This window comes from Heterocephalus glaber, unplaced genomic scaffold, assembly GCF_053883595.1.
Source record: "Heterocephalus glaber isolate CG9 unplaced genomic scaffold, H.glaber_assembly_v1.0 deba00001564, whole genome shotgun sequence".
Classification (NCBI taxonomy): Eukaryota; Metazoa; Chordata; class Mammalia; order Rodentia; family Bathyergidae; genus Heterocephalus; species Heterocephalus glaber.
Genome location: NW_028258351.1, coordinates 9763933 through 9788747, shown reverse-complemented (window position 1 = coordinate 9788747; position 24815 = coordinate 9763933). Strand labels below are relative to the sequence as shown.

At 48.9% G+C, this 24815-nt stretch overlaps 1 protein-coding gene across 3 annotated transcripts in view; it reads left to right on the top strand.

Moving 5' to 3' along the window:
* The first annotated feature begins 575 nt into the window (after positions 1–575).
* Nos2 (nitric oxide synthase 2) overlaps positions 576–24815 on the top strand; it is a 36193-nt gene continuing 11953 nt past the window's right edge. The window contains exons 1-14 of one of the 3 annotated variants that reach the window (XM_021238230.2): positions 576–702; positions 10474–10558; positions 11264–11386; positions 12388–12536; positions 15675–15837; positions 16587–16678; positions 17485–17626; positions 17736–17875; positions 19148–19322; positions 19410–19511; positions 22470–22664; positions 23464–23546; positions 23917–24061; positions 24150–24254. In XM_021238230.2, coding sequence (XP_021093889.2) covers positions 593–702; positions 10474–10558; positions 11264–11386; positions 12388–12536; positions 15675–15837; positions 16587–16678; positions 17485–17626; positions 17736–17875; positions 19148–19322; positions 19410–19511; positions 22470–22664; positions 23464–23546; positions 23917–24061; positions 24150–24254 — 1809 coding nt within the window. In that variant the 5' untranslated portion in view covers positions 576–592. Of the gene's footprint in view, positions 703–4866; positions 5099–10473; positions 10559–11263; positions 11387–12387; positions 12537–15674; positions 15838–16586; positions 16679–17484; positions 17627–17735; positions 17876–19147; positions 19323–19409; positions 19512–22469; positions 22665–23463; positions 23547–23916; positions 24062–24149; positions 24255–24815 lie in introns of those variants that run through there. The other 2 variants (XM_004856965.3, XM_021238232.2) reach the window with 2 other exon arrangements.

The following is a 24815-nucleotide window of genomic DNA, read 5'->3' as shown; positions in this document are numbered from 1 at the left end:
GGGTCTCTGTTTTTTATCTTTTTCAAAGGAGATAATCTCAAATACTGAGAGTTAAATGCATTTTTCACAAAAAATATTACTTTCTCTTTGACTAGTAAAAAAGGGGGCAGGTTGCCTTAGGAGGAGCAATGATTGCAGGGTCAGGCCTGCATGTCCATGTTTGATGAGTTACAGTGAGCTCCCAGATCCTGCCCGCCTTGCCTTGGGCCAGGGATGAGCCTCCTTTAGGTCAGGTGAGCTACCAGGTGACTAAGGAGGCTCCTGTTCAAGAGGTTTGTTCTTGGTTATTGGTGAAACTGTTATTGGTGACAGGTTCTATGTTGTTCCTTTAGATTATGTGGCTTTGTAGAATTGAAGTCTACATTTATAAAGGCTCAGACCCGACCCCCAAATAGGAATGAGGAAACAAAGTGCTGATGAAGTGGGGCTGTAAGACTTAGCTCTCTCTTGATCTTTAGTGAACGGGGAAGGTCCAGTTTGGGAAATTCGTCTTCAGCCTTGCCTCACAGTTTCCTTCACCCTCTGCAGCCCCACAGCCACCAACATCTGAGTTTTAATCCAGATAAGTGATCCACTTTGCAAAGCCACAGAGATGGCCTGTCCCTGGAATTTCCTGCGGAAGGCCAAATCCCACCAGTACAACTTCACAGAGGGAAAGGACATCAATAACAACACAGCGAAAGCCATTCATATCATCCACAGGTAAGCACTGTCTGCCACTACCTCTACTTTGTCTCCTCTCGGCTTCCATCCCCTCTGTGACCACACCCCAGAAGTCTTCTCTCTGCTCTTGTCCTTCCTGAGGGCTGGCCTTGAAGCTCCTTCTTGGAGGTCCCTGTTGACTGGACACCACACTATGCCTGACACTATAAAATCAAGAAGGGACTTGGCACAGAGCTACCCTGAGGGGATGTGGAATCCTGGGAAGAAGAATGCTGGAGAATGGGAGGCAGAGGAACCTGGAGGTTAGAACTGGCAGCATCCTGGCATCTGTGCCAATTTGCCTGGGAATGTGATGCAACAATTGTTAGATATTTTGACCACCAGCCTGTGGAAAGGTATCAGGACGTTAGACAAACTATATTCAAGCACTGTGCTGTGCCACAGGAGCTGGCCACGTGCCATCTCTCTAAGGGTTTGCGACCTTGGGCAAGTGAACCTCTCTGAACCTCAAACATGCCCATTGGCAGCATGTGGTCCCACCTTGAAGGATGTTAGGGCTGGCATGAGAGGCTCATGGAAAGCAGATGAAGTGTATCTGCACACAGCAGGTGCTGGATGAGCAGGGGGTTTGCTGCTGTTTTCCAAAGCTTGCACACTCTGTATTTCAGCCAACCTCTGCCACTGCTAGGTCAAGTGTGCATTGTCTCATCCAAGAGCTGGGGCAACAGGAGCTCTGCGGGGGTAATGACTCAGTCACCTTCCTGGTAATTGATGGAATTGATATTTGAACCCAAAGTCTGTATAAATCTTTCATGTCCCGTCCTTAGCCTTAGAAGCAAGCTTGATGTACCACGGAACTGAGAGGATTAGTCTACCACCTAGTCAGTGCACAGGCTTCTGAGGATGCTAGCGGAGACCATGCTTTGGCCTGGGCGTGGAGGCTTGCTCAGTTGGGAGGACAAGTTAGTCTGCAACAAGAAACAGAATTAAACAAAAGCCCCACTCTGCCCAGGGCTTCCACGCAGCCGCACAGTTCCAGAGCAGCCTTTCCCAGGGACTATGGTGGGCAGGGCGCCCCCTAGAGGCGCATAGCACGACAATCCTGAGTGTACCAGTCCTGGTGCCGCAGAAAAGCAGCCCAGTTAAGAGCCATAAACTTGGAGAGAAGCAAATGGTTTTGCCCCTTTATAGCCCTGTGGCCTTTGGCAAGTCCCCTAGCCTCTGATTCTCAGAGGGAGGGCGTAGTAATGCTATTTCCTGGAGTTGTGGAAAGGATGTGAGGAGGTTCAACAGGTAAACTACCTAGCGCAGTGCCTGGCATAGAACAAGGGTTCCAGAAATGCATTGGCTGTGGTTGTCATCATTGTGCTGGCTGTTGGCAGCTGGAATGGGGCTGAGTGACATTAAGCAGAGTCTCCCTAAGGGCTTCACAGAAGAAGCTGGGCTCCGAGGACTTGGAAAAGTGCATTGAATGTGGAGGGATATAGCTGAGACCTTCCAGGAAGAGGGGCCAGGAGCGAAGAGGCAGAAGTGAACCTGACTGTAGTCAGGCTCTAGCTCCAGGGCCTGAGTGCAGGGTGAGGGATTTGGACTTTCGCATTGTGGATTCTTGAGCAAGATAGTCTAGGTGCCGTGTGTGGGGGGTGAATTGGAGGCCAGAACACTTGAAACCCAGCAGTTAAGTCTGTAGTGATCAAGAGACAAAGAGATGAGAACAGAGTTGAGTGGCCTCTATGTCCTGCTGGCCCTTCAGTCTCAAAATGCTGCAGACTGATAGTGGCTTCACCCCTTCCTTCTCTTCCCTGTGACCTCTGCCTCCTGGCTGCCCTACTCCCAGTCCCCCCGTCCCCCCCGCCCACCAAATGACTTCTAGCAAGCAATGCAATGCTTTTGTTCTAGAGTCTGCAGTAGCTCCCCATGGCCTGTCACCACGTTGAGGCCTGAGGGTGAGGGTTCTGCATGACCACCCTGCCCAGAAAGAGGGCTCATCCCACCTGCCCAGCCCAGTCTTCCTCAGCCTCCCAGCTCCTATGCACTGCACATTCCTTCCTCCACTTATTTAGGTCCCATCCATCCCCTCTCTTTACGCCCAGCCTGACTCATTATCCTTCCAGAAACCTCCTTGTGTCCTACAGGCTTTAGCCCTTCACTCCCCTCTTCTACTAGCATTGCCCATATTCCTGAGGACTGACTGTGTCTGTAGACAGCCCTGGAGACACGAGCTCAGAGCCCGAGGAGAATCCCTGGGTGGGGCTGTGAAGTCAGGCCCACCGGCTTCCTTGACCATCTATTTTATTTATTTTTTGGTACCAGGGATCTCACTTGGGTCCTTGCGCTTGCAAGGCAGGCAGCGGAACCACTGAGCTAAATTCCCAGCCCCATCTATTTTTTTTTCCTCCTCTTTTCGCTGTGAGGGGCTCAAATCAGACATGAGAGTGGATGGAGAGAAAATAGAGCACATTAATTTACTTGACCCTCCTGGTAACCCACAAGGAAGGAATTTTGGATATACCCTATTTAAGAGTTGAGGATACAGAAGCCCAGACTGTCAAAGAAATATTTAAGATCTCCTAGCAAAGAACAGAGCTAGGATTCAACCTTGCAATCTCAGAAACACTACTCAGGGTTGCCACCTTTTGGATGGCATTGACAATTATATGCCTATGCGTACTCACTTGGTGCTGTGCTGAGAGTTAAAATGTCAACAAAGAACTGGGTGTGGCAGCACACTCCTGTAATCCCAGAGCTCTGGGAGGATAAGGCAGGAGGAGTGAAAGTTTGGCATCAGCCTGGATTATTTAGCGATTTAGTAAGACCCTGTCTCAAAAATAAATAAATAAATAGAGGACTGTAGGTCAGTGTAAAGGCCCTGGTTCAATGCCCAGTACCACCAAAAAAGAAAAAAAAAGGCAACAAAGCTTTTCTGCTTACCAATAAGTTGTCTGAGCTATTTATTAATTGCATGTGTTACTGCTAAAACTAATAGGACAATTACAGTGTCCTTAGCACCATGTCAATAGAAGGCAGGAACCACAATTATCCCTGGTTTTACAAGGTTGAATGATCTATTTAAGGCCAAGATCTAGGAAGTGCTGGGGCTGAGATTTGAACCGAGTTTAAACTCTACACTCTGTGGGCTCTCCCTGAGGATGCATTGGGCTGTAAAAGAGACAGTGAAAAGGGCAATAGCTCTCTGGAGGGGGTGGCACAACTGGACTGCAGCCACCGAGCCAGGGGGCAGGGAGGATGTTGCCGGAAGAGGAAGCAGGCCACAAAGGGGATTTTAGTCTGCAAGCAAAGGGAGCCAATTAATGTATTTTTGTTTTAAAAATAATTTTAAAATCTACTCAGGTGTAATAAGACCAAGAACCTATTCTCTGTGGCTGATGAGTCTATGACTTGTGTGAACACTTGAAATGGAAGTGAGCACGAGGTGTGTGTGCGTGCGTGTGTATGTCTAAAGACCGAGGCAAATGGGGGAACATCCAGGCGAAGAATACAGAATTCAGAACAAAATTGAGCCGAGATGAGTGAGCTGAGCGCTGCTCTCTGGGTAGGGTTGCAGCTGGCTCAGAGTCAATACACTCACTCCTTCCTCCGTGATTTGGGCTTGGGACTGAATATGCTGAAATATGTTGGGGGGAGGGGTCCCTGAAGGCTGCAGCCCCATTCCCACCTGCATCCTCTCAGCCTGGCCAGATCGGGAACAAAGTTCCCAAGCTTTTACGCCTCCTAGGTGGAGAGGTCCCAAGGACATCTGGTCGGACACCCCTGCCCTCTATTTCCTACTAGCAGTCAGGCCAGTCCTTCACTTTCTGTAGAAAAGAACCTGTCCTGGGGGTAACCCTTAGAAGATGGAGACAGTTTGAGCTGGGGTTGGCCCCAAGGCTACTGTGTGGCCTTGGGAAAAGTCCTTAACCTCTCTGAGTCCCCTTCACTTCCTCCCCAATAGAGATATCAACAGGGACTGGCCTCTAGACTGGATTTTGTGAGGACTGGAGGAGATGACAGACAGGAAAGACTTCCCGTGCAGATTGTAAAGTACCGTGCAATGAGAGTTTTTGTGATGATTCTTGTTATTGCATGAGAGAGTAAATAAAGCAGACCAAACATCCGGCCCCCAGCCTTGTTTTAGCCTAGGGGCAGTCCAGGATCATCCAGTCTGCTGTTCTGGATCGCTGAGGTGAGTTCCCTTTGGAGACCCCTCAGAGCCAGGAGGCCATCTCGGCCTTTCCGTTTGCCCCGCCCGGGGGCGGGGGCTCGGGCCCAGAAGCGATAAAGCTGCAGCCCCGACGGGCCAGGAGCTTGTGGCTTCTCGCCGCAGCCGAGTCATGCGTGAGGGGCTGAGCGCGGCGTGTGAGGCCGCGCGGCCGCGGCTCTACAGGTTCCTGCGCAGGATCCTCCCACCAAAGCCCACGCGATGCCTCCGAGCTAGGTACGGGGAGGGCAGGGCCGTGGGGAGAGGGGAGAGAGGCGGGCGGCTGAGCAAAGCGGGAGGGCTGGAATATGTGCATTGTACGGATCCCATGGGTGAGTGCTTGCTTGCTCGAAGTGCTCGCTTCGTTTAGAACAAAGACAGAGTTCGCAACTCTGGACCCCTGAAAGGCCCAGAGAAATCCCACCTGCAACCGGAGAGGCGTCTAAGCGGGCTAAATTGTAGATATTTCAGCACATGGGAGCTCTTCTGATATTCCAGCCCTGGGACTGCTGCTCTCTTTAGATTTCAGATATGGTTAAGAGAGCAAAGAGGTTCTTTAAAAAACAAAACAAAACACATAAAACCTATTTCCAAGAGTGCCATCCTCTGCCCATATCCTTGGTATAAGGAGAGTTAGGCTGGTTCAGAGGAGGGGGACCCACACTCGCAGCAGGACCCCAGGGTGCTCCCACAGCCACAGAGGTGGCTGGCCCTCAGCAGCCTGTCTAGGACCTGCGGATCCTTCTAGGCTCTAAGCAGGCCTCCACACCCCTGGCCCAGCCTTTGATGGCGGGTCCTAGAGGTCTCCCGGCCTCACTAAGGGCCAAGCAGGACCAGCTGAGGGTTCAGTCGAATGGCTTGGATGTCTGTGAGCGTGAGATCAGCCACGCAGTAATTTAGAAGGAAGAATCCAAAGCCTTAAAGTGCTCACCTGGCATTTGGTCATGGGATCCCCCAGCAGCCAGCCCAAGAAAATCTATTAACCAGGGTGGACAGTGGGCCCAGCAAAGCTTTGTTTACACTTTTCCCATATTTTAAAAGAATCCTAATTATGAAAGAAATTCACAACCACTGTAAAAAGTTGGAAGGTGCAGAAAAGTATAAAGAAAAATGAAAGTCGATCCCATTGCTTAATGATGATCACTGTGAACATTTATTGGCATGTTTCCCTGGGTGCTTGTATGCGCGCGCGCGCGCGCACACACACACACACACACACACAAGCACACACACACGCAAGCACACACGACCAGCACCAGGTCATAATGTGGTTTGAGGGATTATTATTTTTTTTTTGGTATCTGGAATTGAACTCGGGTCCTTGCGCTTGCAGGGGAGGCCGCGGAACCACTGAGGTAAATCCCTGGCCCTGAAGCATTATTTATAAGGGCGGAGAACTAGACACATGCCAAACCTCCAGCCACAGGCATGTGTCAGGGTAACCAGTGCCCTCGTACACAGGGGATTTTCAGACAGCCCTTGAAAATGATGCTTTCTGATATTTGGGGTAAACGGTGATATTAATTGTGCAAGGATGCTGTTTATCAATTTAAATATTACTGTAGGCCAGGTGGCATTTCTGATCTGAAGTTTCTGGAGGCCTCAGGACCCGAAACGTCTTTTCATTGAGATTCTCATGATGACTGTTCAGCTATGGCTTATCTGTTCCAAATTCCATATAAGTCTATATTGGCTTTATTTGTCCTTTTTTCTGGTGAGGCAAACCAGTCCAGATGGGAGGAATGTGTTAAAGAAAAAAGTATGATACGTGTTAATGATCCGTGTTAGAACTTGTCCAGGAAGACTTTATTCAGGATCATATGCTGGACATGGGGACTGCTGCTGCTAGGTCTTGCAGTGGGACGGAGAGTGGGTTCAACTCGGAGCATAGCAGGGGCAAATAGAAGCACATAGCCAGGGAGCAGGGTTGGGGGCAGTGGCGGAAAACTTTCTAAGACAAAACATCAGGGATACAGGGGTTTCTGGCTAAACTGACCTAACAGGATTCTTGCTGAAGATAGACCAGGGTGATCAAACATTACTGAGGAATGGTGGAGGATGAGGAACCCGATTAGCTATCAGAGGTGATGAGATCTCATGTGTATGGGGGGTTATTGATAAACTGACTTAACAAGATTCTTTGCTCGAAATGTATTTTCCATTTACGTGCACAGATGGGCTTACGATAAGATCCAGAAGTCTGACCAAAGTTTGGCCAAGCAAAGAACCTTTGTCAGAAGACAATAGACAATCACCCAGAGGACTCTTCATGGGGCTTCTGTGTTACTTGACTGTGATATAAATTGCTTTGTGATACGTGCAGTAGCTCCCCTTTTCTGGAGGGCAGACATTCCAAGACTGCAGTGGATGCCTGAACCTGCAGTAGTACTAAACCCTTTATGTACTATATTTTATTCCTGTACATATTTAACAGCTATAATGTTTAATTTATAAATTAGGCAAAGTGAGATACCTAGTAATAAAATAGAACCACTATACCAATACACTGTAATAAACATTTTGTGAATGTGAACCATCCATTGACCCATGGTGATATTGGTGATTGGATGACCTTAATCAACTTCAACTCTGCAGATGCAACCCCTCCAATAATTTTTCAGTGAAGATATATATATATATATATATATATATATATATACTTTTGAAAATTAAAAAAATTATTAGTACAGATTTGCAGTGTGTAATGACTACATTTATGGTGAGGAGCTGGGACATGTACATAATACATCTTAATTCTATTTATGTCCCACTTCCCATTTCTTGGTCAAATATAGTTCTGAATCTGTGTAACTGTCCCTTACTTGCAGCCAATGGCTTGGTGTCATTTGTCTCGGGATTCCTTGCTGAAATCTTTGTATAGTTGCCACCTGTCCCCTGCAACATGTTACCATCAATTGGAATCCATTTTCTGTTCATATCTTCCACTCACAGTCAATACCTTGTCCATCTTAACTAAATGCTTATATTGTATTGTGGCTGTAACTTTTGCAGTTTAGGGTACGACAGAGAAACCAGCACAAACTTCTTTTTCTTTCTTCACGATTTCACAGATAAAAGAATCATTCTTGCCTAGAGCTTAGAAATCTGAGCCTACAATTTTTTCTTTCCTTAGTAAGTCTAGAATTTTTACCTTTTCACTATAAGGAGGTACTTTACAGCCCCTCTTGGGCATATTCAGCTTGCCAGAATCACTGCTCTTTTATTTTGGGGGCATTATTAAATAAAATAAAGATACTTGAACACAAACACCGTAATACACTGACAGTTGATCTAATAACAAAGATAGCTACTAAGTGACTGATGGGCAGGTAGTGTAGGCAGTGTGGATTCTGTAGACAAAGGGATGGTTCACATCCCAGGCAGAACAGAGTGAGATGGCATAGGACCTCATCATGCTATTCAGAATACTGTGCAATTTACAACCTATGAATTATTTATTTCTGGAATTTTCTATTTAATATTTTCATACCACAGTTGACCTTGGGTAACTGCAACCATAGAAGACAATTCCACAGATAAGGGGAGACTACTGTGGGTACGTTCTTGTATAGGGATATTATCTATTTATAGTTATAAATCATCTCAAGCTCCAATGTAATGTATATAATTATGTAGATGATATTCTATCTTAGCTTTGCTTTCAAATAAAGGGAGAGGCCAGGAGGATATATATTTTAAAAATTTAATTTAATTTTTTTTGGTACCTGGGTCGAACTCAGGACCTTGTGCTTGCAAGGCAGGCGACAGCACCACTAAGCTAAATCCCCGGCCCTAAATTTGATTTTTTATCGGTACGCATTTGCAGTACATAATGATTGCATTCCTTGTGGGGAGTTGGCACAGGTACGTAACACATCTCAATCCTTTATCATCCCCCTCTGTTCCCTCCTTCAGCCTTCCCTCCATTGCTTGATCTCCTCCCCTTTTGTAAAAGACCTATCTCCCTCCCTAATTTCTCTTATTTTTATTTTCTCTTTGTTTATATTTTTGGTTTCTCATATAAGAGAAACCCTGTGATATTTAAGCTTGTGTGTCTCATTTATTTCACTCAACACTTTAGTCTCAAGATGCTTCCATTTTCTTACAGATAACTCAAGTTTATCCTTCTTTATGGCAGAGTAGTACTTCATTGTGTGTAAACGCCACCTTTTCTTTGTCTATTCACCTGGTGATGGACATACAAGCTGTTTCAAAGATTTAGCTCTTATAAATTGTGCTGCTATAAACATGAGTATGCATGTAGCACCGTAATATGATGTATTTCACGCTTTCAGGAAGCTACTGAGAAGGGGAATAGCTGATTCAAATGGAATTTCTAGTTTTAGTTTTTTGTGGGATCTCCATACTGATTTCCATAGTGGTGATACTAGTTTACATTCCCACCAACAATGTATGGGTTCCTTTTCCCTATGGCCTCATCAGCGTTTGTTATTATTTGATTTCTTTATACTCATTCTTTCTAGAGTAAGATGGAATCTTAGTGCTGTTTTAATTTGTGTTTCTTTAATGGCCACAGATGTGGAACATTTTTTCATATGTTTATCGGCTCTTCGTACTTTTTCTAACAAGTGTGCATTCATTTCAGTTACCCATTTTTTGATTGGGTCTTTTATTTGGGGGGCTCTAATATTTTTCAGTTCTTTATATATTCTAGATATTAGTTCTCTGTCTAGGAGCTACTAATTTTTTTTTTCCATTCTTTAGGTTGTTTTGTTGTTGGTTGTTTCCTTTGTTGTGCAGAAACTTTTTTATTTGATATGATCATTTGTTGATTCTTGGTATTATTTCTTGTGCAATTGGAGTTTTATTCAGAAAGTCCTTGCCTACATCTGTGTCTTCAAGAGTTTCACCTATTAATCTTCCAGCAGATTGTTTCTGTTTTAACATTTAGATCTTTGATCCATCCTAATTTTAATTTAGTACATGGTGAGAGATATGGGTCTAGATTCGACCTTTGGCATGTAGATAGCCTGTTTTCCCAGCACCATTTGTTAGTGAGGCTGTCTTTCCTGAGGCCAGGAGGCTATCACTGAAACAAGATGAGCCACGAGTTGATAGCTGGTAAATGGGGTTGAGTAGGTGAAGGCCCATGCAAGTTTATTATGCAATTCTTAGAACTCTTGTATATTTCACATTTTCCAGAATAAAAATGTAGAACGAACCAATAAGCCAAGGTAAATTAAGTGTTTTAAGTTGAAAAGATTAAGTCACTAGAAGCAAGCATGTGGTGGACAGTGCTTGGTGCTGGGAGGACAGAGCTGAGGGAGCCGTTCTCAGCTCACCAGCCCCGGTACCACATTGGCACCTGGCTTTTGCAAAGGAACATTTTCCCCAGGGCTTCTGGGTGTCACCATTTGGGCCAGTAGCTGGCTCAGCTCTCCTCCTATCCTTTGCCTTTGGATGGGGAAGAAGGAAGAGGAAGTGGGAGGATGGTGATGGTGGGGAGATTCTATCTGACCGATCTGCCCTCCTTGACTGGAAGCCATGAGCAGCTCACTCCCACACTGTGGACAATGAAGGGCTGGCAGAGGGTATTCCAAGACCGCCTCCACTCTCAGACTCTGTATCATGACAGCTGTTTCCTTTCACAGCCCAGAAACACAGGATGACCCCAAATATTGCAGCCCTAGCAAGCGCCAAAATGGATCCTCCCAGCCCCTTCTGGGGATGGCTAAGGTCAGTGGGTCCCATGAATGTGGGAACCCCCTTCCTCCTTGTCCTGGGCAGATGCAGGCTGTACAACCCACTGGAAGCTGCTGAAGGGCACAGGAAGCCAGGGTCTGGGTGGTGAGTGGAGGGTCCCAGACCCAGAGGCATGGGTGAGAGCCAGGAAGATCTGCAGTAGTTTGGGAGATATGACTCCCGAGGCACATTGGCACCTCTGGCTGGGCTGGTGGTACAGGCAATGGGTCCCACCTTCCCAAAGTGCTTTCCACTTCAAGAGTTCCAGGGAGGTGGGCAAGGCAATGGGTGGGAGAGGAGAGAACATGGGTTTCATATCCTTACCTTGGGGAAAGGAAGGCAGTGGTATATTCCTCCCTGTCTAATTTCTGTCCTTGGTGGTACAGTATTGGCTGTGACAGGCTCTCTCATGTGGAACCTGAGTCCCTCCTATTGCAATTCCTCTGAGCAAGTATTGGCAGGGCCTCTGTGAGGAGAGAGGCATGACCTGAGGCCCAGGCACCTGGAGCTCTCAGAATGTCCAGGCCCAGGTGGCCTGGCTGCTGGGAAGGTAAGAGGGTCGAGAACTGACCCTCTGCCCTGTTGCCCACTTCTGGATGCCCATCCCACCCAAGCTGGGGCAGAGTCCAGAGGCTGGAGAGAACTATGAGGTCCTGGGGTTATGGGTATTTGGGAAAATCTGGTTTCTCTCCCTCTTAGAAGACTCCAGAATCCCAGAGCAAGCCACATGAGCCTTCACAGACCTGCCCCCAGCACATGAGGATCAAAAACTGGGGCAGTGGGATGATTTTGCAAGACACACTCCACAACAAGGCCAAAAAGGTGAGAAATCCAGGCTCTGGGGAGAAGCTGTCCCAAGCTGGTAAAGCTATGGTGGCTCTTTGGGCTTCCCTGGGCAAATCAAACTATTATCTGCTTGGGCAAAGGGTTCTGTGGACCATGACTTGTGTCCTCACAAAGTATAGCAGGAACTAAACAGTGTCGACTCCCTGTTAACCACTCTAATGAGTAATGGATAATCCAGAAAGTCAGATAAATGATTACAGAAAGAAAGTAGTACTTTTCTTACATAGATTTCAGCAGGGGGAATTTTCTAATAGAACTGGCCAAAGCTAGACTGAACTAAGTGAAGAGGCAGGACTCAAGGGAGATTAAGGCTTTAAGCAACCGATGAGTGGTTGGACTAAAGGTTCTTTAAAAGGCTCCTTTCTGGTTTTTAATTTCCTTATTCTTTTTCTTTCTGTGGAGCTGGGGATTGAATTCAGGACCCCTGTCATGCTATGGAAGCACTCTACCACAGAGCTACACCCCCAGCCCTTAAGTCCCTTATTCTGACTTTAGAGTGTATACTATGGGTGTAAAGTGGGGAAGAATTGAAAATTTCAAGACCACAAAAGCCCCCTGCCCACCACCTGAAATCACCCCAGTAAACATTTGGGCATCTGTATTTCTGGACTTCTTCTTGTGTTATTCTATGGCTTTGCAACTTGGACTGTCTCATTTCAGTTCAATTTGGCTGATACCACTGGAGCCAAATGGGCCTCTTTAAATAAGAAAGAACAGGGACTGAACTGTAGCCTTTGGTCTGGGTCTAAGTCTGGCTGGAGACCAGGATCAGACAGAGGCCGGGCTGGCTCACACCCATCAGGACTTGGCCAGTAGAGAGGAGATCTGGGTGGAGAGGAAGCCCTGTGGACCCCAAGGAGGAGGTGTGTCAGGGCCGGGGAGGCACAGCCAGAGAGGAGGGAGGAAGCCAGGTGCCCTGGGGGAGGAAGGCCCTGAGGCCAAACTCCCATCCTCACCACCTGCTTCTTTCTTTCCAGAATTTTACTTGCAAGTCCAAATCTTGCCTGGGGTCCATCATGAACCCAAGAAGTTTGACCAGAGGACCCAGGGACAAGCCTACCCCTCTGGATGAACTTCTACCTCAAGCTATAGAATTTGTCAACCAGTATTATGACTCCTTCAAAGAGTAAGGCTTTCGTCCGAGGGTTACTGCCTCTTCTGTCCAAGCTCCCTGTGTCCAGCAATTATCCTATACCCCTAGACCCCTTTCCTTCCCAAAGTTGCAGTGAATGCAGGGCAGTTTTCCAGGGGAGTAGACCCTGGAGGAAGTGCTCAGAATTGGGGTTAAAAGTGTGGGGTGGGGTTTAACTGAGTTCGATTCCTGACTCTGCTATTAACCACTGCTGAATCCTTGGTAAATCCATCCTGAGCCTCAATTTCTTCATCTGTAAAACGAGGACAATAGACTAGCTCATAAGATTGGTCTGAGGATTGTGCAAGTTCAGAATTGTGTCATAGCACAAAGTAGCCTTGATTGTGAATTTACATGGACCTCATTATTGTGAAATGCTTGAGATAGAAAGTTCCTTGGAGACCACCTTGCCAATCCCCTACTGCTATAGCTGTGAGCACAGGAGCCCAGCCACACACCCAGGGTCACCAAATGCCTGCTGGAATTAAGGCCACCTGGCTTGGAGAGGGCAGGCCAGTATTCTGCACGGAGGCCTGTGGGGTTCCACATTCCTGGGGTTCTCCTTTTGCTTCCTACGCAGTGAAGCTTCTGTGAGTGCATTGCTGAGAGTCCTTCAGTTCTACAGTTAGTTAGTCATTCTTCAGTTGACAAACAAGGGCAGCAGCATGTTGGGAGGTGGGAAAGGACCAGACCCCTGTGTTCTTCAACGGTCCCAGCAATTTTCCCGTGCAGCTGGGTGGAGAGCTGTTGGGGGCTGCCGCTTTGTGAGTGGGGTAACTGGAGTCTCCCCGGAAGTGCTTCGTGACTGCAGGGCTTCCCGGCTTTGGTCTGTTGGCCCACTTGTTATCTAGTGAGCCTTTCGGGGCCCAGGGATTTTCCCTGATGGACTTCACTGAGCCACAGTGCTTTTCTCTATCTGTTTGGCACAAAGCATATGCAGGGCTCTGGGTAAGTCGCTTGTTTAATGAAACCTCAACTTCATGAGATGGGTTCTGTCATGACCCCCCTTCTGCAGACAAGGACACTGAGGGCCACAGAGGAAGATACCATACTTGAAGGCTCACATCCTCAGCCCCAGGCTGGGAGCTGAGCCCAGGTAGCTGGCGCCCGGAGTCCTTGCTTTCAACCTCAGTGCCCTGGCATCTCTCTTGGGCCCTGGGGTCTTACTCTAGTCCGGACCTGGGCAACCTGGCTTGGTGGCTGTTCAAAGCCTTTGCTCCTCACTGAAGGAACTTCCATTTCTCAGTCCCTCCAGGGTCCTGGGATGATGCCTAGCAGCCCCTCCCCACAGTGACACCAGCAGCCAGAGGCACGGCCCACTGCGGCTTTGGTCATCCTTTGTGTATGAAGAATTACGATGTATTTAGAGACTGTGACTTGCTGAATGTCACATTCAAATCTGTTTGCTGCTGATGGAGGTCATTCCTTTTTTTTCAGAGCTAACAGGCATCATAGCATTTTTTTTAGTGCCTTAGAAACAGGGCTATGTGAAATGGTAAAATATAAAACTCTAAGGGAATTGGGCACAGATGTGAGTGATGAGTTCTACTAATATTCATGGGTTGATGCTCCCGTGTATGTTAGAAGCTTTGGTGGCAGCCATGGTCACTGCTGTTTCTGTGCTTGAGCGCAGAACAGGGGAAGTTGCCCAAAGCTTTGTTTGGGGAGGGCTTGTGGACCTCGCCAGGCAGTTCCTTATGGCAGGGATGTCCTTGAGGGTAAATATCACCCAGTGTTTTGTCTTTGTGCTTCTTTCCCTAATCAAGGAAGAGTTGTCAAGACACTCTGCACACCCAAAAGGCTATTTTGTTCTGTGTCACGGACCAGCGGCCTTAGGAATCTTTTCCTTAAATAGTTTTGTTTGTTGCCATTTCAAAAGCTTTTAGTTGTGCTCAAGGTTGCTCTGAGTGTGTGTGTGTGTGTGTGTGTGTGTGTGTGTGTGTGTGTGTGTGTGTGTTTCAAAGCCTTTCTGACCAAGTCCTTCCTTTTGGGATATTTTTGAAGCATGTTTAGAAATCACTGGGTGCAGCTCCTGCCTGGGCAGGCCTTAGAATGCTGTGGCCTGAGTCCTGACCCTCCCTTCCCCTGCTTGTGTCTGGACCTGCCCGGGCTCCTGAAGACAACATCTCAGGTCTTGTACTCCCCCTGGGATGGAAGGTAGAAGGGCCTCTGCAGGCAGTTAAGAACCTGGGCTTGGCAGCAGGGCAAACTGGGTTTGTGTCCTGATTTTGTTCTTTGCTGTGCTAATGTTCCTGGGCCTGGTGTTTAACTCCCTAGAGATTTGAGACTCCCGACTATAAAATGAACACAAAACACCTTCTAAGCCAGCAGGTGGTGGTGCACCTGTAATCCCAGCTACTCAAGAGGCCAAGGCATGAAAATTGGCTTGAGTTTGAGGACTGGGCAACTTAGTAAGACCTTGTCTCAAAAAAAGAAAAAATTGGGGCTGGGTATTTAGCTCAGTGGTTCTGCCACCTGCCTCGCAAAGGCAAGGTCCCGAGTTTGATCCCCAGTACCAAAAAAAAAAAAAGAGAGAGAGAGAAAAGAAAAAATTTAAACCCTTCCTCACAGACTTTGTGAGACCATGCCTGTGAGTTGCTTTGCCTAGTACATGGCTCACACAAGTCTCAGTATACAGGAGCTGCTGCATGAGGGCCTGGCGCAACTTCTGTTAGCTGTGACAAGGTTAACAGGTGCTCTCCTGACTGAAAGAGGCATGATGTTGCCACGACTGATTGGACACTGCTCCTCTGAGGCTTGCAAATAGCTGAGAAGGGTCACAACCCTTGCTATGATAAATAGTTAAAGAAAAAAGCACTTAGAAATAACAAGGGTTCAGTCCAGCTCATCACAGGCTACATAATTTTCAGGATCCAGGGTAAAAATGAAAATGTGGACTCCTCATTCCTTAGCATGACTAAGAACTTCAAGATGGTGACAGCAGTGCATTAAATACGGAACTCCTACAGACTAAATGAGAGTCCATGTAGCTGGACCTGGAGGGGACAATCTCTAGTGAGAGAGAGTTTGCCCTGGTGGTGTCTGACTTCACTTCCTTCTTCTGTGGATTGAGTTAATCTCCAGGTAAGATCTTCTCATTGTTGATCTTCCGGATGTCTTCCTGTCCCCCAGGGCAAAAATAGAGGAACATCTGGCCAGGGTGGAAGCAGTAACAAAGGAGATAGAAACAACAGGAACCTACCAGCTGACAGGAGATGAGCTCATCTTCGCCACCAAGCTTGCCTGGCGTAACGCCCCCCGCTGCATTGGGAGGATCCAGTGGTCCAACCTGCAGGTAGGGAGCCAAGAGGGAGGTGGGCAGCCCCAAACCCTAAGCAGGTGACCCTCTGGGGTCCACAGACAGAAGCCAAAGCCCCAGGTTCCCAACTTGAGATGGATGTGTAGGGGCTTCTCTGCTAGATATCTAGAATCTGATTCAAATCTGATTCTCTAACTGATCCTTCTCTCTTGTATTAAACTTGGGAGACCAAATGCCACCATAAAACCAAAGAATGACCTCCTTCTTGCTATTGCTGAGGCTTTGGTGCTGTGAAAGAGGTCATTTGCCTTGAATATTTGAATTCTTGGATGCAAGAAAACATTCGATTTATCCCAGTATCCTAGGCCATCATTTTGTTGGGGGATTATTTGTTGTTGGATCATACTGAAAGCATGTGGACAGAGAAAGCAACAAGAAAAGCCAGGGAAGCCAAGTCTGGCTGTGTAACACATGCTCATGTTGCAAAAGAACCAGGCAGGGGCTGTTGGAATCCTGACTCCTGGCAACTTAAAGTCAGGTTTTCTTGGGATTTGGGCTTTACTGGAGTCTTCTGAGCAGGTTTACCTGTGCTCCTGTAGCAGAGCAGGAGAAAGGCTGGATGGGGCAGCTGTGAGATGGGATTGTCTATGCTGAGAGGAGACTGTGCCCCTCCACATTGGTCAGGGTATTGGTGTGCAGGCTGCTACTGTCCCCAGAGGCTTCCAGTCAACCATGAAGCCTGTGCCCCATAGTCTTTGACAGCGTGGTCTGGTGGGTGTGTGCAGGTCTTCGATGCCCGCAGCTGTACCACAGCCCAGGAGATGTTTGAACACATCTGCAGACACCTGCGCTATGCTACCAACAATGGCAACATCAGGTGGGTGCACTTCTCCCTCCTTCAGAGTTCTAGACAACAGATACAGGTGGGTATAGGGGAAGCATCCCCAGCTCGAGGAGAAACCAGGAAGAGAGAGAAAGGAGAAAGATACACCGTTTTTCAGGGACCTCTATAGAGAGCCCGCCTCCATGAGCTGAGCCCGTCAGTAGCTTATTTCTGTGGTTTCCTTCTGTCTTGGACCCTTGCAAAAGTTACATGTTTAAGAAGTAACTTCTTCACTGCTCAGTTAGGGCTCCCCACGTTTTAGAGGGGTGAGACATTAGTTTTCTAGCAGATGGCTCTGGTGTGGTGTTTTCTCAGAGACAGGAGACTTGCTGCTTGTCACTGTGTCCCCCTCCACCCCCATAGGATTGAACAGAAAGTGTCATTCACTTATTTTCGTGTTCAGCAAATACTTACCGCCCACCTGATGGGGACTCAACCAGGATTAGGCTGGCGGGTGGGGAAAGAAGGGAAGGGAGCGGGATAGAGAGGTGACCAAGACCCTAAGACGTGGCTCCAGCCTGCTGTGAACCCATGACCAGCACTGAACAAGCATCCAACTAACTCAGCTGCAGGCAGAGAATATGCGGTGGCAAGGAAAAGGGTTGCAGGATGGGGGCTCCCAGAGAGGGCACTACTGTGCAGGTCATGGAGGAAGCGCAGGAGCTGGCAGGAGCAAGTGTCGGCTTGGGTACAGGGGGCTGCAGAGTGGGGAGTGGAGTGGGAGGTACTAGCAGCAGGGCATGGCTCGGAGTCCCTACTAAGGCCAGATGGTAACCAGCACTGTCCATGTCCTGGGGAAGGTCGGCCATCACCGTGTTCCCCCAGCGGACTGATGGGAAGCGTGACTTCCGCATCTGGAATGCTCAGCTCATCCGGTATGCTGGCTACCAGATGCCAGATGGCACCATCAGAGGGGACCCTGCCAACCTGGAGTTCACTCAGGTACCCTGGGACCTTCAGGCAAGGAGTCCAGGGGTGGGTGACAGAGTGGAGTCCCAAGGAGACCAAGGGCCTGGGCCTGCACGCTCACTGGGTTGGTCTCGTCTCTCAGCTGTGCATTGACCTGGGCTGGAAGCCCCACTACGGCCGCTTCGATGTGCTGCCTCTGGTCCTGCAGGCTGACGGCCGTGACCCAGAACTCTTTGAAATCCCACGGGATCTTGTGCTTGAGGTGCCCATGGAACATCCCAAGTAAGCCTCTGAGGGTGCAGGAGTGCAAATCAGCATGTGTCCCCGCTCTGTGCCCCAGTGACCCCAGCCTTCAGGCCCTTCCCTGCAGCTCTCCCAAAGCGTAGCCAGCAGCAGGTGACCCCAGAGGGCTGGCTTTCAAGGCCCACTTTGTCACCCCTCTGGCTTCGGACTTGTGAGGATACAGCTTGTTGATGGTCAGAGCCTTAAATGCACGGGGCTTTAGTGGCTTGAGAAACAGTGATTTCAGGAAGGAACCCATTTGAGATTTTTCAGTCTCAGCCACCCAGGCCTCTTTTGCCCTCCAGACAACTCTCCTAGCGCTCCCTCGCCTGACTGTGGAGGAAATATAGGTCTACAGTGACTTTAAGAGCTCAGTTCCCTCAGCCCCTGCTTTTGGTGCTTCTCATAACTGCAAAAATACCTCCAGATACTGAGACTTAAGTCTGGCAGGCATTGAGCTGGGCTCTTCTTCCTGTCCCTTGAATATATTGAACTCAGTCCTGCCTCAGGGACTTTGTACTTGTTTCTACATGACATACACTTTCCTCAGAATTCTGCAAGGCTCATTTCTTCTCGTCAAAAGTTACTTCCTGCAGTGTCACCTCTAACAACACTCTCCTGAGCACCTCATATAAATAGAGTAGGCATCCTTACCCTCAGGCTATTGATTCTTATTTTTATTTTCTTACTGATTTGTTTACCTCTTTACCATCTAGAGTCTAGATGCTAGACTGTAAGCTCCTCGAGAATAGGGATCTTGCCTTTCTTGTTCACCAGTATGTCCCAGCACCTTGCAGGGTACTTCACACGTAGTAGGCCCTCGGTGATAAACATTTGTGGAGTGATTGAATGTGCAAGTGAATAATGTTATTATCTTCAGAGTAATCCCAAGAGTTTGATGTTACTGCTTCATGTTAGGGATACTGAGGCTCAGAGAAGCCAAAAGCTCACAAGGTCACGCTGCTGCTCAATAGTGAGGCAGAGCTTGAATCCTAGCTTTCTGTCCCTAACTGCTATGTTATGTTGGATTTTCAGCATTTAACACGGAGCCTGGCACATGCTTGATGCTTAATACGTGTTTGCATGGGTGAATGAAAGCTCCATTTAATGAGTGACAACTGGGCCTCATTCTGTCCTGGGGAGATGGCTTAGAGATCAGCTCTTGGAAAGGAATTTTCTTGGTGGACTCTTTCTGAAGGTTTTATTTTTGTTTTGGTGCAAGTGGGGGTGGAGGAGAAGGCCCCACCTACAGCTGGCCCTCCCTCCCACCAGGTACGAGTGGTTCCAGGAGCTGGGGCTGAAGTGGTATGCCCTGCCCGCAGTGGCCAACATGCTGCTCGAGGTGGGTGGCCTCGAGTTCCCAGGGTGCCCCTTCAATGGCTGGTACATGGGCACAGAGATTGGCGTCCGGGACTTCTGTGATGCTCAGCGCTACAACATCCTGGAGGTGAGAAGGCTGCCTAGCTGGGCCTGCTGGGGGCAGTGCCATGGGTAGTTCCTGGGGAAGCCTCACCCCATTGCTCTGCCTCTGCAGGAGGTGGGCAGGAGGATGGGCCTGGAGACACACACACTGGCCTCCCTCTGGAAAGACCGCGCTGTCACGGAGATCAACGTTGCTGTGCTCCATAGCTTCCAGGTATGCCAGAGGTTTCGTGGGGCTGAAGATGTTTTGGTGAGAAGGGCCTTGCTACTTGTCTGGTGGTTGGTGTACCCCTCACAGCATTGCTCATTCATGCATGCGTCAGACAAGTGTGGAACAGCCAGTGTGTACCTGGAAGCTACTCAGTGTTGGGATGCAGGGCTAAAGAAGCCTGCTGGCCTGCTCTAGCCATCCAGCAGCAGGCAAGTCCTCACCTCCCAAGACTTGTCAGTCTCTGCACTTGAGCTCTGACTCCTGTCCTCTCTGTTGCTCCAGGGCTCTACTCTTGAACAAAATTCCCTCTCCTCTCTGGATCACCACTGTCTCCCTCTCGCGGGGTCATTCCAATCTGTGTGCAGAGAGGCTGCACCAGCTCCTATCTAAAGGAAATAAATGAACAGCTAGCCAAACAACTCTTCCCGATCCTGGGGCTTCCTCCAGGCACGAGCTTGGTTTATCTGCTGCTCTTTACAGCAAAACTTTTTGCACAGTCTCATGACATTTCATCATCCTTTGGTAGTTCCAGTCTGGCTTTTATCTTCCACTGCTTGGTCATGCTGAAATTCCTGTCAGGTTTTCAACCTCACCAAAAGGATTCGCACCATAGGGCCTTTGTGCTTATTTTGCCCTCTACCTAGAGTCTTCTTTCCACAAATCATCCCATGACCAGCTCCTTTCCTTCCTGCAGGTCTCAATTGTATCCTCCTTAAAGAGGCTCTCCCTGACCATGTCATGTAAAAGAATACCCTCGCCCCATCACCATCCTGTCTCTGTTAGTTTTTTAATTCTGCTTTTTCTTCAAAATACTTCACAATACAGTTTCTGGCATTATATAGTATATCTACTTCTGTCTGTCTTTGTTGTTTTGTTTCCCCCACTGGAATATAAGCCCCACAGGGCTCCCTGAGGCAGCGATCTTGTCTTTCACATTTGTGGCTGCACCTTTGGCCTAGTAGTATCTGGCATAGCCAGATGCTACAATGTATAAATGCTGGATGTATGAATGAGTGCAAGCCTGCATGAGAAGTGGTTACAGCGCCCATTTCTTGTGCCTACACACAGCAGGCTGGTTCTTGATGGGTTTGAGCCTTTCCTCCATCTGCTTTTCCTGTTTACACTATTCCTATACTTCCATGGCCTTCGGGAGGAAGGCTCAGGATGTGTGAAGATACTACTTTAAGAGATCGGACCATCTCCGCAAAGTTGACTAATCCCCTAGAGACTGGAACACTGTGCAGAGAGTCATTCATCCACTCAGCAAAGTTCATTTGAGCATTTGTCATGTGCCAGGCACTAGATGGGGCCCTGAGTGGTAAGCACAGTACTGTATAAAGGATCATCGTTGTTCCCCATGGCTGGATCACACCATGGGCAGATCTAGCCCAGTACTGATGGAGTAGGGGTTCAGAGCTAAGATGGAACAGGAGGAGCCCCTGGGGCTGGCCCAGCTCAGAAAGGGCTGGCAGGGACCACACATCCTGACTCCCAAGGACTCAGCACCAGCCCTCACACTGGCAGGATGGGGATGTGTCTCAGAGAATTCAGTCTCAGCCGTCTCCTGACTGCTGCTGACAAAGTCCTTCCATGGCTTGAGAGGCTCAGGACTTCCTCGTCACCTCCTGCAAAATAACCTTCAAAGGACCTGGCCTTATTTTCTCATTTGTAAAATGGGGATAATAACAGTACCTCCTATAAGAATTCAAGGACAGTTCAGTACTTGGGAGGCTGAGGCAGAAGGTTCTTGAGTTTGAAGCCAGCCTGGGCTATGTAGTAAGTTGAGAAGTAAGTTTATAAATTTTTCAAAGATGTGGCTGGACTTACAGGGCCCAGCATCAACTGACTGTTCTGGTCCCTTCCAGCCTTGACTCATACAGCTCCTACTCCTTGCGAACTTGCACCTCTCTCTCAAGATTTTCCCTCCCTTGGAAGCTGTCCCTGAGCCCCTGTACCTCTTCTCTGGGCCTCTGTCTGCCATTAGGTCCTCCTCTCTACCCTTCTTGAACTGCACCTGCCTGTCTCCATCATAGCTCCCACCAGGCCTCGTGACAAGGGCTGACCCTTTCTGCTTCCCCTAGTAAACAATAGTCTGATGCAGAGAAGGGGCCGTCTTTCCCCTTGTCATACCAGGGCATTGTGCAATGCCTGACAGATGAAATAATAATACCAGCTAATGTTTATTGAGCACTTACGATGCTTTGCTTCCACTAACCTCCTGTATCCTTTCAGTAATGTCATGATATAGCAACAGTTCACATCCCAGTTTTACAGATGAGGAAAATGAAGCTCAGCAAGGTTAAGGAACTAATAGCTCGAGGTCACATGGCCAGCAAGAGGTCAGAGTTTGGACTACTGTGTTACAAGTGTCTCTGATTGAATGGGTTGCCCCAGACACTGGGGGTCGTGGCTATTTTTCTTATATCATTCTGGGTTGGCCCAGACCCCATGGCCTCTAATTTTAGGATGTGGATGACCTATTTTCCCTACATTAGAATGATCTCAGTGCTTCAACCCCCTCCACAGTGCTGTCTAGTTCCTTCTTTGCTGAGAAAGCACAATCTCAGGGAACTGATGCCTGGAAGTCCCCACCAACACATGGCTAGGGTGGCCTTAGCTGCAAAAAGTACTGCAGTTTGAGTTATTCGCATCCAGGTAGAGCTGTTTGCTAGGAGTGTGGGGAGACTGGTGGGCATAAGAAGCCGGATGCTGCCCCAGAGAGTCAAGCAGAGGGCATCATGGGATCCAGGCTCATTGTGGCTGTGATGATGTCTTGGGCCCTGGAAGTGCCTCCCTTTGGGCACATGATCTCAGCAGGTGAGAAGGGGCCAGGCGGCGTCACTGACCCGTTTCAGATGACCAGCCTTCCCTCGCTCCCTCAGGAGCATTTCTGCAGCCAGCTGGCCCCACTCCTCTTCTCCCACCCCACGTCGACTCCTCTCTTGCCTTCGTCTCATTTAGAAGCAGAATGTGACCATCATGGACCACCACTCTGCAGCAGAGTCCTTCATGAAACACATGCAGAACGAGTACCGGACCCGTGGGGGCTGCCCAGCTGACTGGATTTGGCTGGTCCCTCCAATGTCGGGGAGCATCACCCCCGTGTTTCACCAGGAGATGCTGAACTACATCCTGTCCCCATTCTACTACTATCAGGTAAGGGAGGCGCTTTCCGCCCTCTTCCTCCTAGAGCTCAGCTGTGGAGACTGCATGTGCCCCCTACATGGGCAGACAGGAGGAATTCGGGGATACAAGGGCATATTGTTCATGCCTTTCAAGCCCCCGTCAAGGAGGCCGAACATCCCCTGTCCCTTTCCACAGAGAGGGACTGAAGGAAACGCCTCTCAGTGTGGCTTTTGCGGCCTGTTGTCTAATGGGCGTGAGCCCCCAAGGGTGTCTGACCATACACCACTTCCTGGGAGGATCCGGCAAACTGTCCCATAGAATAATGGTGTGCCTGCAGCTGCTGGTTCTACAGTTTACTGGCTGTACCATCATGGGTGATGTCACCTTTCTGAGCCCTGGTTTTCTCATCTCTAAAAATGATGGCCATGAACTCCATGGTGGAAACATGTGCACCCCTGCCACATGAGCTGTTGCTACAGTTCACATTTTATCAGAGAGGACTTGTGTTAGATCTGGGAAGGGCTTCCTGCCTCTGCAGGCAGGGGGTCAGGTGACAACAGACCTTGCTGTGCCCACGACAGCTTATGCCTGTTGTGGCAGTTCTCCTCGCCCTCTCAGAAGTGTCCCAGTGCAGACTGTATGTTATGCGGTCTGCCTAGTGATAAGGGACTAAAAGCGAGAGAGAAGTGGGCCTCTCACTTCCAGGAGGGCGACTACGAGCAGGAGCAAGTGCCCAGCTGGGCCAGGCAGTGAGATGCAGCTCTGCGCCCTCTCTTGTGGGGCTCCAGCGAGGTGGGGTGGTGCATCACATCTCCCTTCTGCGCTGCAGGTGGACGCCTGGAAGACCCACGTGTGGCAGGACGAGAAGCGGAGACCCAGGAGACGAGAGATCCCGTTCAGAGTCTTGGCGAGGTAAGTGGAGTGGCCGCCACTGCTGTCTGCGCTGTGACCCTTCCTTCTCCTCAGCCCCAACCCGGAGGCCTTGTGGGCAGAGAGCCCAGAGACAAAAATCTCCTCTGTGAACTTTGGCTCCCAGAGCTCCAGACTCTAGTTCCTAGGCCACCTGCAGCTATTATCCCTCCCTTTCCTCTCTTCCCTTTTTCAAAGGGGCTGAGTAGAGGGTGAGGGAGGGCGAGGGCCACCACTCAGGGTGGACAGCTGTGGAGAAGCGTAGGTTGCTTTCTCCTCACCCCGCCCACTCCAGAGGTTTCCCCTTCCACTCTGACCCTGTCGAGCCTCTCTGAAAGTTGACAGCACACAGGATCTCTCTCTGTCCCCACAGAGCTGTGCTCTTTGCCTCTGTGCTGATGCACAAGACAATGGCATCCCGAGTCAGAGCCACAATCCTCTTTGCCACGGAGACGGGAAAGTCAGAAGCGCTGGCCCAGGACCTGGGGGCCTTGTTCAGCTGTGCCTTCAATCCCAAGGTACCCGGACAGCTGGGTGGGTGTCTAGGGCAGGTGTGGAGGCCCCGGGTGGAGCTGAGGGCTGATGGCCACCTCGGTGTCACCCCAGGTTCTCTGCATGGATGAGTACAGGCTGAGCAGGTTGGAGGAGGAGCAGCTGCTGCTGGTGGTGACCAGCACGTTTGGGAACGGAGACTGCCCTGGCAATGGAGAGGCGAGTGCTGAGGATTGGCTGCAGGGTGGTGGGGCCTGGGAGGACACAGGAGATGGTCGCAGGGATTCAGTGTGACCTCAAGAGGGCATTTGGGACAGTGTTCACAGGTCACTCTGGCTCTAACATGTGTCACCTTTTCTATGACATAATCTATTTCTGTGAATTGATCTGCCTTTTGTAAATAAGAAAAAAAATTTTCAAGACCACTTGTATCATTCTCATACAGGGAAAGCCAGCAAGAAAGTAAATTTAGTGAACTCCAAATGAAGCTATTGGATTTTAGCCATTGGATTTATCTGCCTCACCCAGGCCTGCTCTATCTGGCTTTTTAAAAAGGAGAGAACTGCTAAGGCTCTATTAGCACCAACTTGAGACTGCCTCTCTAGTGCTCAGAAGGATGATAATGTAATCAAAAGGGAAATAACTAAAAAACGAGTTACCAAAAGGAGAGTAGTTTCCCACAGTATGATTTGGTGCTATCTCTGCTCGATCGTGTACCACCTAAAGCTATCTGGGTTCTTAGAAAATTAGGGTTATTCTAGACAATATAAGACCAATTCT